At 35.1% G+C, this 13862-nt stretch overlaps 1 protein-coding gene across 3 annotated transcripts in view; it reads left to right on the top strand.

Moving 5' to 3' along the window:
• LOC149839685 (SET domain-containing protein) overlaps positions 1 to 7140 on the top strand; it is a 107573-nt gene extending 100433 nt beyond the window's left edge. For 2 of the 3 annotated variants that reach the window (XM_090002747.1, XM_090002746.1), the window contains 3 exons: positions 6188 to 6270; positions 6345 to 6493; positions 6787 to 7140. In XM_090002747.1, the coding sequence (XP_089858873.1) occupies positions 6188 to 6270; positions 6345 to 6493; positions 6787 to 6957 (403 nt within the window). In that variant the 3' untranslated portion in view covers positions 6958 to 7140. Of the gene's footprint in view, positions 1 to 6187; positions 6271 to 6344; positions 6494 to 6786 lie in introns of those variants that run through there. The other variant, XR_016431342.1, reaches the window with a different exon arrangement.
• Positions 7141 to 13862: the final 6722 nt, after the last annotated feature.

Here is a 13862-nt window from a genome sequence, read left to right as displayed (position 1 = left end):
GGTGCGAAGGTTTCTTCATAATCTATACCATATTCCTGAGCATATCCTTTAGCAATTAACCGTGCTTTATAACGTTCTAATGAACCATCACTCTTGGTTTTAATTTTGAAGACCCATCTACATCCTATTGATTTCTTTCCAGTGGGTAACGAAGTTATTTCCCAAGTTTTTGCTTTTTCAAGGGCACTAAGCTCTAAGTTCATGGCTTCAACCCATTGGGGAATATCTTTGGCCTCATTATAGTGTGAGGGTTCATGAAATGAATGCAACACAATTAGACATGCTCTATATCTTGGAGTTAGGGACTCATAGGAAACAAACCTATTAGGAGGATTGGAGATCCGACTGGATCTCCTTAAAGAGGTTTCTTCTATGTTGGATCCTTGAGAGTATTTTTCTAAGGCGCTCATCTGAGTTTGTTGACCACGCCTAACATATGTTTGGATTGGTCTATTATTCTCATCTATAACATTATCAAGAGGAATTTCCTCTAGGTCATTCAAAGACTCATTAGATATTTCCTCTTCTTGAGGAGTCTCATCTTCTTGAGATAGAAGATCAAACAAAAAAGTATATTCACTTTCGTCAATATCTTTAGTTTTCACAAAACCATTTTCATTTTTCAAAAATGTTACATCTTTGGATACATAGAGTTTGTTATTTTTCAAGTCAAAACATCTAAAACCCTTTTGATTTTCTCCATAACCCAAGAAAACGCATTCAATAACTTTAGGAGATAATTTGTCCCGTTTATGAGTAAGGACAAAACATTTACATCCAAAAACTCTTAATCTATTGAAGTCGAGTGTTCTTTCAAATAGTTTCTCGTATGGAGATGTATTTTGTAAGGATGAAGATATCATTCTATTTATTAAGTAAGTTGAGGTTAAGGCCGCTTCGGCCCAAAAATTCTTTGGAATTTCTTTAGAAATAAGGAGTGTCCTAGTGGTTTCCATGATGTGTCTATGCTTTCTTTCGGCCAAGCCGTTTTGTTGGGGAGTCCTAGGGCACGATCTTTGATTACAAATTCCATTTACTTCTAAATAGTTTTGAAATTCATTTGATAAATATTCTCCACCCGAATTGGATCTAAGAGTAGAGATATTACTTGAAATTTGATTTTTAACTATCATATGAAATTTTTTGAAAAAATCAAAGACTTCGGATTTTAAATTGAGAAAGTAGATCCATACATACCTAGTGTAGTCATCGATGAAAGTGACGTAATAGGAGTACCCTCCTTTAGACATGACGGGGGAAGGACCCCAAACATCCGAATGGACTAACTCAAAAGGTCTTTTGGACACAAAAGTTCGGTTTGGAAAAGGAGTAGATTTCATTTTGTCAAAAATACAATTCTTGCAAACAAAATGTTTCTCATTACAAAATTTCTTTCCAAATGGAAAGGAGTACATTTTTGAGAAACTTGGATGTCCAAGTCTTTGATGCCAAATATCAATATTTTTATCTTGGACATGGTTACAAAAAGAGTTAGTGGGGAGTTTCAAGTTGCTCATGTAATAGAGATCTCCCCTCCTATGGCCTTTCCCAATCAGCTTCCCGGACCGGAGATCCTGTATAGAGCAATCCTTAGTTGAGAAGGAGATTTTACATCCATGATCACATATTTGAGCAACAGAGAGGAGATTTAAATTAAGTTGAGGTACAACTCTCACGTTTGGCACAAAGAAATCTTTTGAAAAGTTTAAGGTTCCAAAACTTTTTACTTGTAAAGATGTACCATCGGCAGTTGAAACATAGGAATTTTTATAATTATTACATAAATCGGAAAGCTCATTTTCAAGGGGGGTCATATGAAAGGAAGCTCCAGAGTCAAGGATCCAAGATGACATACCTGGAGGTGAGGAGGAAGCTACGGCGGCACCCGAAGTTGATGGAATCTTGAGTAGAGTTTGTAGTGCTTCCGAAAGTTGAGCAAGAGAAAATGAGTCCTTTCCTTTGATTGCTTCCTCTTTCTTTTGAGTAGCTTCTTCAACGGAAGCAACCTTATTTTTTGGTGCTTCATTCAACTTAGGGCAATTATGTCTTATATGACCCGGTTCTTGACAATGATGGCAAATGGCTTTTCTATAGTTGCCATTATAGTTATTTTGTCTTCCAAAATGTGGAGGTTTGTAAGTTTTCATATGGTTGCCGGGTTTTGACACGGCCAGGACATCATCTCCTCCCTTAATCATGCCAAGACGGGTTTCTTCTTGGCATATTTCGGCTATGGCATCTTCCAAGGGAAGAGGCTTTGATGTATGTAGGAGGGAGGATCTAACTTGTTCATATTCGGGCCTAAGCCCATGTAAAAATTGGAAAAAAGTGTTCTTTTTCCATTTGTTCTCTCCTTAACTCCACATCTATACTAGAAACCCATTTTGGTTCTAGTAAAGATAGCTCATCCCATAGAGGGCCAAGAGTGCTAAAGTAGTCCCTAACACTCATTTCTCCTTGCTTGATAGTCCGGATTTTTTCTTGAAGAAAGAATTGACGAGCAAGGTCTTTTTGGGTAAGCATACCTTTCATGAAGAACCATGCTTCATTTGCCATTCGAAATTTGGCAATGTTGGCGCAAATCTTGAGCTCCACATTGTTCATGAACCAAGCAAGAATCTTGGCATGCTTACTTTCCCAATCTTCTATTTTAGATTGGTGATCTTCAATGGCCTTCATATGGGCATCTCCTTCAAGAGCTTTTTCTTGATCACCTTCCATCTTAGTTAGTTGGAGTTGTGGTTCCGGAATGGTGCCCATAACGTATCCCCAAAGCTTTTTCCCTTTGAGGTTGTTTTCCATGGCGACGGCCCACATCATGTAGTTGGAGCCATTGAGCTTGAAGGAGAGATCAATCTTTTGTTCTCCTTCCATAATAATCACTCACAAGAGGATAAAAGAAGAGAGATACAACACGAAAAAAATATAGCTACACAACTAGCTATATTAAGAAGAAGAGCATACACAAGGCTCTGATACCATGTAATGAAATATGCGGAAAAGCAAAGAGTGCACTAAGCACTTACAACATCCACTAATGAGCAAACAAAAAGGGCTAATACCCAGACCCACAAGAGACAACACAACATAAAAGTATAAGTGTCTCTTATTGAAAGAGAGAGAGTTCTCAAGAGTGAAGAATACAAGAAGGGTTCACCCCTATTTATACACAAGAGAGGGAGAGGGAGAGTGGCCAAAAGGCCTTAAAAGGAGAGCCACCTAGGGGCTCCCCATGTAGTCGTTGGGAGCCCCCAACGGTCACAAATGTGACCGTTGGGAGCCCCATCGACTACATGGTGGGGCCCCTTTTGTGTGAGCAAAAAACATAAAAATAAAAAATATGTTTTACAAAAAATAAAAGGGAAAATAAAAGAGGAAAAACAAGTACCCCTATCGGGTACTTGTGAAATGACTAAAATACCCCTATCGGGTATTACATATATATATATATATATATATATATATATATGAATTACATGTATTTTAACAATCATACTGCAGAACAACATCATTTTGTGTTTTAACTACATGGGAGAAAGATTATGAATTTTGGGCACAAGGAGATTTCTTAAGAGAAGGTGTTGTAACTGAACATCTTCAGCCTTGGGTTCAAGGTGGACTCTCCTTGAAGACAAGGCATGAGGATCACTAAGAAAATATGATCCTCTTGTTTCACCACCACGACCAAAATATCAGATTTGTATGTGTATCTTGCTGTCTTCTATGGTTGTGTATGAGATTACAAGGAAAAGAAGAGAAGGCAAAATAGTCTGAGGAAGTCCCAAAAATCTGAGTCATTAGGGACATCTATTATTTATAATTAGGACTAACATCTAATGGGGCAAAAGAGAAGAATGCTCCTGTTGTATGTCAATACTACAAGAATGATATTACATGCATTATGGCTAATATACATATGAAAAACAAAAAAATCCCATAGAATTCCTTAAGCACGACTTCTCACCCTCCCCCCCCCCCCCCCCCCACACTTGTCAAACCAAGCATGGTCTATGACCATCTAAAGTTTGCTCTTTATGATGATGTTATGTTAGATAGATGTTAACAGTTTAATAATGATGTTTGAATCTTGTAATTCAGTCCCAACTAACCTCAACTCAAATATTTATCTATCCCAATTTGTCACATGGATTCGTCCAACAGGGTGCCGCACCGGCATCGACGCGGGTGCGGGTGTGGCACCCAGTGTGGTCAAGATGACCCTAGGTGCGTTCATATCTGTCCGAAATGGACTCAGTTAACTCTGACCGAGTCCATTTTGGACAAAAAAAATAATAATAACTAAGAGGGGGGGCGGGGGATGTTAAAATACTTTGTATATATCTGATATATGTATATTTATACAATATACGTATATCAGGGTCATTTTTGGTTTTTTTATGTCCTGTAATAAATACAGTCCAATAGGGACTATATTATTTTTTTTATGTTTTCTGTTTTTTGTATTAGTCAAAGATGACTGTTAGAATGTAGTCTGACGATCGTTGGAGGCAGTCCAACGACTGTTGGACTGCCTCCCTCAATTGTATGTGTGGCTCTAGCATATGTGTGGTGCTATAAAATATTTATTTTTCCATTGAGCTCTTGTGAGATTGTATTTGACCCAATAGTGGTCTTTGTGTGTTTGTGATCTCTTGTAGCCCCTTGGTGACATTTCATTGTGATTGTTATTCACTTTATTTTATGGTATCAGAGCCTTGGGCTCTTGTAGTGGTGAAAATCATCTTGAGTGTGTTATCTTTGCGGTGGCGGTCATCAAGCTTGGTTCTTCAACCTCAAGCTTATTTGTTCAACATGGGTGAAAGAGAATCCGCTTCTGTCATCTCCTACATACTCAACGAAAGCAACTACTTGATGTGGGCTACCGCAATGGAAAACCATATCAAGGAAAAAAACTTTGGGGTTTTGTTAATGAAACCACTAATGAACCTCAAATAAAGCTAACGAGAAGAAAAGGAGATTAAATCGATGTTCTCTTCAAAGAAGAAAAGGACAAAGCTTTGCAAGAATATCAAGACAAAATGAAAGATGGGGAGGCTAATAATACTCAAATACTCTCATGGTTTATGAATATCATAGAGTTCAATATTGCCACTAATATCATTAAATTCAAAAAGGCATGTGATACATGAATTTTCTTAAAGAGCAAATTCATTCAAAAAGATATAGCTAGGCTTTATTATCTCCAAAACAATGTATCGTACTACTAAATAAGGGGATAAGAGTGTAAGAGATTTTTATGGTCTCTTATCTCCTATTTGGGATGAGTTGGCTATATGAACCAAAATGGGAAGGTTCGGCTATTGAGATAAAAAAACAAGTTGAACGAGAGTCTTTTCTCTTTCCTATATGGCCTTCAATCGGAATTTGAGTAGGTTAGGTTCTCTTTACTTCATAGGACCTCAGCTCCTATAACATATGTGTGTGTGTTAACATCAATAACTTCTTCTCATACCCTAGCTTACCTGAGAGCTAACTTTGCCTCAATTACTTCTCTTGCTTTTCACTTTTCATAGGTTAGCTTCAGCTATTTCAAGAGTTCACTTAGCTTCTTAAGTATCTTTTTCATTTGCTAATATGCCGATTGCTTCATTGTCTGTTGTGGCAAACACTCCCATTGAAGGAGAAAGAAAGAAACAATAAAAAGTATATAATAGATGTACAGATGAATGCACAAGCACATGTACATGGATGGATGTGACTAACAGGCCAAAATAACTGTCTATCTTTTAACACTAACAAATTTCAGTGCATGTAATAACTTATATACATGTTACCTACACACATGCACACAAATTCTTACGAGTCCTGCATAACTGAACTGATTAGCAGTCGCTGAAGCCCTGCCTTTGTTTTCAAAAAATACCTGAGCTTAAAAAACAAGCCCAAGCACAACCTACCATGCTTGTTTTTTCGACCTGTTTGTCTTGTTTTCAGCACCTTAAGTGAAAATTATAGTTATTTTCTGTAGTGAACATTGTATTTAATTATGCAAAGAGGGCTTTACATTTCATATACTGCAAGTCGTACAGTACAGAAGTGGCAAATTAAAAGGCACAAAGAAGTGAAGGTTATGGCCTGCTTGTACAGACTTTCCCTTCCACACCCTCTCTCTCTCTCTCTCTCCACTTTGTCTTGGTTCCTTTTCTAAATGCTTTACTTAAATCAGGGAAGTGAGATCTACTGAAGGACGTGGGCTTCCTCCCTCTCTCCGAGCTTTTGCTCGTGTTTTATCAGCCACCACACATGAAGGTCTTTCCTATCTGTGTTCCCTTTTTATCCTTTGTGTTTGTTTTACCCTCTGATCATGGTATTTTCGTATCCAGAGTTGGAGAATATGGCCTTAGAGGCTGTTAAGGGAGATGGTCGGCTAGCCCGATTTCCTCTTCAGAATAAGAGCAAGGAGATTCAAGCACACTGCCTCTTGCTAGCGCATATTAAAGCTCTCATTGAGGAGCGCTCATCATCAGTTTTGGTAACTAGTCTATTATTTCTGATGTTTCTAGAATGTCTGGTGGTTCTGAAATAATCATTCATTAGCTAAATTACAAAGTTTGGAAAAAATGGAATAAGTTTTTATAAAAGAGGAAACTGTATATATATTAATTATCTATATGGATAGCTTTTGCAATTTAATAAACTTGTATGGATATTGTTGAATTTATTTTAATGCGCTTAGATTCTGCAATTCTTTATCTGTGCTTAAGTTTTTATTCGAAATAACTTTCCAGCTTCTGCTATATCATGGATCCTTCTATATTTTTTCAGTTGTTGGAGTCAACGCATGCATGTAGCAGTTGTCAATCTACACATCGAAGGAGGCTTGCTAGAGATCTTCTCAATGGTGAGCTTCGGATTCTGCAATCAGCAGCTTCATGGCTGACACATTACTGCAGTACTTTATCTTCTGGCGATGAATTCTTTAATTTTTGTCCGTAAACATACTTTTTTTTGCATTATCTTGTAAAATCAATACTTGCCTCATTGCATGAAGTTCCATGAAAATCATCTATTCATTTATTTGTTAAGCTATATATCAGAATTGACAAGGTGTAGATCAACTGATACTCTGCATTATCTGTATATGCAATATGCTATGCACATGCACTTAGTTATGCATAATTTGAGTCGTGCATGTGCACAGAGTGGATAACTTTCAGAAGGCAAGCTGCTAGGTTATGCTATCATATAGAGATGTGTTTGAGACAGTTCTAATGCACTTAGAACTATCGATATTTATCAATACTCAATGTTGGAGAGGGATGTATGGAGCTTGCTTTTAAGGGATTTTTTGAGATGTAAGACAACTTTTTTTTTGAGGAAAGGCGACAATTTTTTTCATATATTTTATCTCGCGTTTGTATGCATTATTGTGAAGCTCAGAGTTTCGTACATAACTAATGTTCTGTAAGTTGGAAGCAAGATTCCTGTTTGAAGTATTACGTGAGTACATTTTTTTTTATAACTTGGAGAAATCACTGGTTTGGTTTGAACCTGCTGTTATCGGCCAAGATATACAACCTTGCCATGGCCATGTTTGGGTATCCGTGGTGTATAAAACTCCCCTGCCCAGCGGGGATGGTTGCCTGTTGGCTTCAGCCTTGTGGCAAGGGGTGTGAAGTATTACGTGAGTACACGTTTTTTTTTAAAACTTGGAGAAATCACTGGTTTGGTTTGAACCTCCTGTTCTCGGCCAAGATATACAACCTTGCCATGGCCATGTTTGGGTATCCGTGGTGTATAAAACTCCCCTGCCCAGCGGGGATGGTTGCTTGTTGGCTTCAGCCTTGTGGCAAGGGGCACATGCTCTGGGTATTGAACTCTCAACATCCTTCAACTTATTGCCTTAAGCTAAACCACCTAGCCAGGTGTGCGGAGCCTTCTTTGACACATTTTTCAAAATGCCCTACAATTTTTGCTAGTTTTCTCATGCCCAAAATTGTAAATACCCAACTTCATTAGGACCTTTTTACCTTTCTCAATTGTGAATAGATGGGTTATTGCAATAAAATTGTACCATTTGTCGGTTAGTGCAAGCTCACTTAAATCCAGAATCACATGTTTTCTTATGTGGATTTCACAAACTCACGTAAATTTATTTGCGGACATTTAGTAAACTGAAATCCCTAACATTTAAATATCTTACATGATTTTCATATATAATATAAGCCTTGCATAAATTTATTTGTGCACGTTCTGGTTAGACTGGAACCACTAAGATCATAAATATTTTATTGATTCGCTTATACTTCACGAATTCATATAAATACATGTGTAAACTTTCACTTAAACTAAACGTCGCAACATCATAAATATCTTATTTAAATATTTATGAATTTATGACAAATATGTGAATTTTTATACATATATGCAGACTTTTTAACAAATATACGAAATTTTGTGAGTTTTCTTATTATTTGCGGAGTTCTCGAATCAAATATAAACTAATTTTTGTACCTAGGGTTGCTTTTTTTTTGTTTGTATCTATAAAGAACTTCCCTATAGAACCCTCTGCATTGTTCCTCTTCTTTTCCAACGTTTTCTATGTAATTTGGTGTTGCATTTCGAGGAGGTTGCAATATCATCTTTGTCATTGACTTCTCCATCTACATGTTTGAAAGATGAGTTTCATATAATAAATATATTGTTTGTTTTTCATTATGAACTTTTTCTTTTTTTATAGATATGATCATTTAATAGCCTCATGTGTACTTTTGTTTGATTGTTGCTATGGATGTTTTTTGTATGTTTTCCTGTGTTGTCATTAACTTTCACAGCCACCAGATTTACTGTTTAGGGTTTAGTATGTTTAGAGTATTTTCAATAATGTATATATTTATTTTTTTTGTAAATAATTTATGATTGTTTATTTATCTTTTAATTAATATTTGTTCTTATGTTGGTATAATGGGGCTAGGGTTCACAGTGCACCAGCATTAAAGATTTATAGTGATTGTTGTAGGCGGTCAATGATGGTGTTTGAAATGGCTAAACTACACTATCGTAAGTCTTATTACTCTAATTGAAAATTTATAGTGGTCTCCAAAAATAATAGTTTTAAGAAATTTATAGCTTTCATATCTTGTAAAATCAGATATGTCATAAACTTATTGAGCCTTCGGTATAGTTATTCTTCAAATATAAACAACCAATAAATATGGATAGATGTTTTGGATGATTATGATGCAGAATTAATGTTATTTAGTGGTGATGTTTACTTGAATGTATGCAAAGTTAATCAAGGGGCAGTTAAATAGTGAGTAGTTGATGAGTGAAATGATGTAAATCATGTAGAATGTGCATCTATTTTAGGGATCATCTATCAAGCTAAGTCTTTTGTCGATCATCCAATTGTCTCAAACTGTAAACAATATTGATGTTGTACATGATCAAAATATCATTGCAAAGGATGTAGAATAACATACATATGCATTTAGATAAAATTAATATACATCTACATTTAGATGAAACTAATATGCATATGCATTTAGATGAAACTATTATGCATCTACATTTAGATGATACTAACGTACATATGCTTTTAGATAAAACTAACATACATATGCATTTAGATGAAATTAACATACATATGCTTCTAAATGAACTAAAATTTATATAAGCATCTAGATGAACTAACATTCATATGAACAATTAGATAAACTATCATCCATATGTGCATCTAATTGTACTAACATATATAAGCACCTAGATGAGCATACATCCATATAAGCATCTAGATGAACATGCATCCGTATAAGCATCTAGATCTAGAGAGAGACATAGAATGAGAGATACAAATCATTAACTCCATAAACATTTTTAGTTTACACAAAAATAAACCATTGAAAGCTTTTAAAGACATTAGTATGACTTTTTCATACATATCAACATTCATATATATTGCATGAAAATACATAACATTAAACATAAACATTAATATAAACATATCAACATTCATATATAGACATAGAATATATATATATTACATGAAAATACATAAACATATGATGGATAAATGTCATAACATTAGCAACCAAAATGTTAGTGATTTTTAATTACATTGAGGAGATGAACACAAATACCAACAAGAGAACAAAGAAATCTCTTATCCAAAATGTGTAGGGTGAAATCCCAATAGGTACCTAAGGGGGAGAGAGAAAAAGGGAGAGATGAGAGAGGTGGTGATGTGTGGTTGAGAGGAAATGAGGGGAGATGGAGGGTGGAGCATGAGTCAAGCCCCTCCTCCCAAAAACCAATTTTTAAGTAGATTTATCCTTTTTCATAATTTCACCAAAATGGAAACATGCTAAAAGAAAGTTCAAAAAAATTGCTCATTTGGGATTAACATAGGGATTGGGTTTGGTCATTGTTTTGAAATGCGAGGGATTTTTTGGGATAGATAGAAGAGAGTGAGAGGTCCCCATCAAGTGGGCCCCACTCCTCTTCTCCTCATCTATGTGATTTACAAGGAGCATTTTCTTGAAAATTGTCCCATCCCATTGGAATGGGTTGGTTTAAACCCAACTCTAACCATCCTTAGTCCGATTAGATGCTAAATATTATTTTTATGTTTATTTTCTTTAATTCTTTTATTCTTTAAATTTTTTTTAAACTCCCAACACAAAGTCACTACATATTAGATCAAATCCAAATCCAAATCCATTTGGATCTGATCCAAATTCAATTGGATTTGATCCAAATCTAATTGGATCTGATCCAAATTCAATAAGTCTAAATAATTTTATTTATTCAATACTTAGCATTAATTTTTCACTAACTATAGTTTAATTAACTTGCATAATTATTTATGATTTAACAGGGTCATTAGACATCCATTTAATTTATTCAATCAATAAATTAATAATTATATTTAGTTACTAATTAATTAAATTTCTTAATTTATTTGTCAATTAGCCATTAATTGTCAATTGTACCAAAGTTGAACAAGGAATATAGTAGTTTACGCAAATCAATCACACAAGTTAATTAAACATGGAAATAATTTTTTTTTTCATTGATTAAAAAAATTGCCATATAAATTCCTAAAATTTTATGGGTCTTACATTTTAGGAGTTATTTGACTTTTGTTATAGGTAGAGTTTGGAGAGTTTGACACAATATGGTGACTTAAAAGTCTGTGTCTAAGGGGCCCATACCCACACATTGTCTGCTATTGTTAGAGCACAACGAGAATTGCCAAAGAAGAAAAACTTAGTATTGGGTTATTCTATGTACTATGATGTATGTAAGAAGCATGAAATGTGGATAAAGAGGGAGCATGCTTCATGGCCAAGATACTAATTGTTTGACATTTACTATAAAAAATGCAGGCTTATTTATCAGTCACTCACAAAGGAGCAGCAAAAAACACTTAAAATGTTGGTCAAATTACAATTAACAACTCCTGTATAGTGCAAAACTAAAGTAAAGTGTGCAAAATGGGATAAAGAGTTTGTTTTTACAATCATGTCACTCATACCATAAACATCTAAGGAGGGAGAGATGGAGGGGAACTCAGCAAACAAGAAGCTTGACCCATATGCTCCCTCTGAGGTTGTTGTTAACTTCAATGATCAGATAGATAAAGCTGGATATGCGACCATAGAGAATGTGGATGATAGTGGGGAAGCTGAGGCACCTCAACAAGGAGAGGAGTTACCTCAAAAAAGGGAGGATGCGGAGAAGAAAGTACAAGCTCCGAGAAAGATATCGAAGCGGGGAAGAAGGTTTGGTGCTCCTAGACATGTACTTTGGTCAATTGTTATATATATATATATATATATATATATATATATATATATATATATATATATATATATATATATATATATTGTAGGAGTAGCAAGGCGAGAAGAGTGATCCAACAGTTCATATGCATCGGTTCAACTGGTTCTAAGCACACCAGTGACTTCTATTTTTATGAGAGGATGTGAAGGACAAGCTTGATTGTATGCATTTTTGAAAATTCTTAGAGATCACACTATGAAACATTAATCACCCCTTCTTAGAGGTCATTGTGCAATTCTAAAATGTGGCAACCAACATATTCTAATTTAGAGATATTGAAATGACCATTGGTGTAAGTTTTATGAAATAGATTTTTAAAACAATATTTTAAATAAAAAAAACAGTGTGAAAGCCAGACACCAACTACTAAAAACCTACTCTCACGAGTGGTGGAGTCCGGTTCGATCTTAGGGAACAGGAGAAACACTTTGTATTCTACAGAAAACTAATATACTCTTTATTACCTTGAAAAATAAAAAATTTAATTAATTAATTAACTAAGTGTGTGGCCCTCTGCAGAGGCCTTAAATAAATAAAAATAATTAAGTGGCCTTATTACAAACCCAAATGAATTAAATAAAATAAATCCTAATCTAAAAAGAAAAGAAAAAGGTCTTCAATGTTTGAGCTTCTAGTCCCTTTTGATGAATTTGATGTATGTTTTTCTTGCTTATTTGATTCATAAAGAGGCCCTTGAGGGCTCAAAGAGCCTTTTGAGGGGACCTTTTGGGGACCTCATAGGGCTCTTTAAGGGCTCGTTCGAGGGTTCACCGCATGTCTAACTACTTTCCTGTAAAAACACAAATATGAAACAAAACAAAAGTAGACAAACACAAAAACTATAATCTAACTAGCTAATAACAAACTACTAAAAGATGAAATAGCAAAACTAACTATAAAGCTAAGTAACAACTATATAATCACGTGTAAAGAAATCTAAACTAAGCTAAACAAATATAAACTAATGAATTTAAAACAAATGACACATAGAGAATAAGTTGATAACTTGGAAACAACTTAAAACAAGCTAAATGGACTAAATCAATAAAAACATAAATTTAAGTAATGTCGTCAAAACAAGAAAGGAACGATTTACTCTAATCTATTTGATCTAAAGAAAATAAATGGAACTGTAATAGTGTTGAATTAGATTACATAAAAGAATATATCACTAATTACTTAGCTATTCTAGATTAAATAAACTAAAGCTATAAACAAATTTAATTAACTAAGACTGCATGCATATTGGGCTTAATTAATTCTAACAATATAATGCGTAAACTCACGATGTTGAACACCCAAACCCAAGATCAAAACATGCAATCTGTTCACGTCAGTCACATTGATGCGTGAACTAAGTTATTCAATTGACCCATCGTGAATCGTTCAACATAGTGGACGGTGTAGATCATGCGGTTTGCTGGAGATACAACGTTGGATGTGTATTATGATGACCGAACTTAACGTTGATTCCAACATCCACGTGATCCAAACAATCAACACAGATCAGTTGGGTACATTGATTGAAAAAGTCTTATTGTGTGATATGATGATCATGCTTCTGGCACGCCTGGATGCCTACGTTGCTCGGTGACCCCTCGGTGTCACTTGAACCAGCGGTCAGGAAGAATATAAAATATCAATTGGATGTTTTTTTCCACACAGGCTTTCACACACGGTCACACCTCTCAACGGTTCTGCGTGAATCAATGGAACACGCAGGACCGTCCAAAGTATTGGATGATTTCATGCTATGCTTATTTTTATGAAGAAACCAATCTAGATTACTAAAGCAAAGATTCAATTAACTAATCTATTCTATTGTACAAGAAAAATAGCAAGTAGATCTAGGCTAAACAAAATATAGTTGGATCTAACTAGATGCAAAAACACATAAAGAGATCTATGCGATGAAGATGCAAAAATCAAATATGATGCATGTAATGATTCTAAATAACTACGGAGATGGGGGAGAAGAAGCAAACAGTGTGATTTACCTTCGATGGAGGGGTTGAGAAGAAGATGGTCTTTCCTTCGGGCTGCACGTACCTCTGACG

Source organism: Nuphar pumila, chromosome 4 (assembly GCF_984573655.1).
Source record: "Nuphar pumila chromosome 4, dmNupPumi1.hap1.1, whole genome shotgun sequence".
NCBI classification, from domain to species: Eukaryota; Viridiplantae; Streptophyta; class Magnoliopsida; order Nymphaeales; family Nymphaeaceae; genus Nuphar; species Nuphar pumila.
Note: the sequence above shows the minus strand (reverse complement) of the source record. Positions and strands in the feature narration are given on the sequence as shown.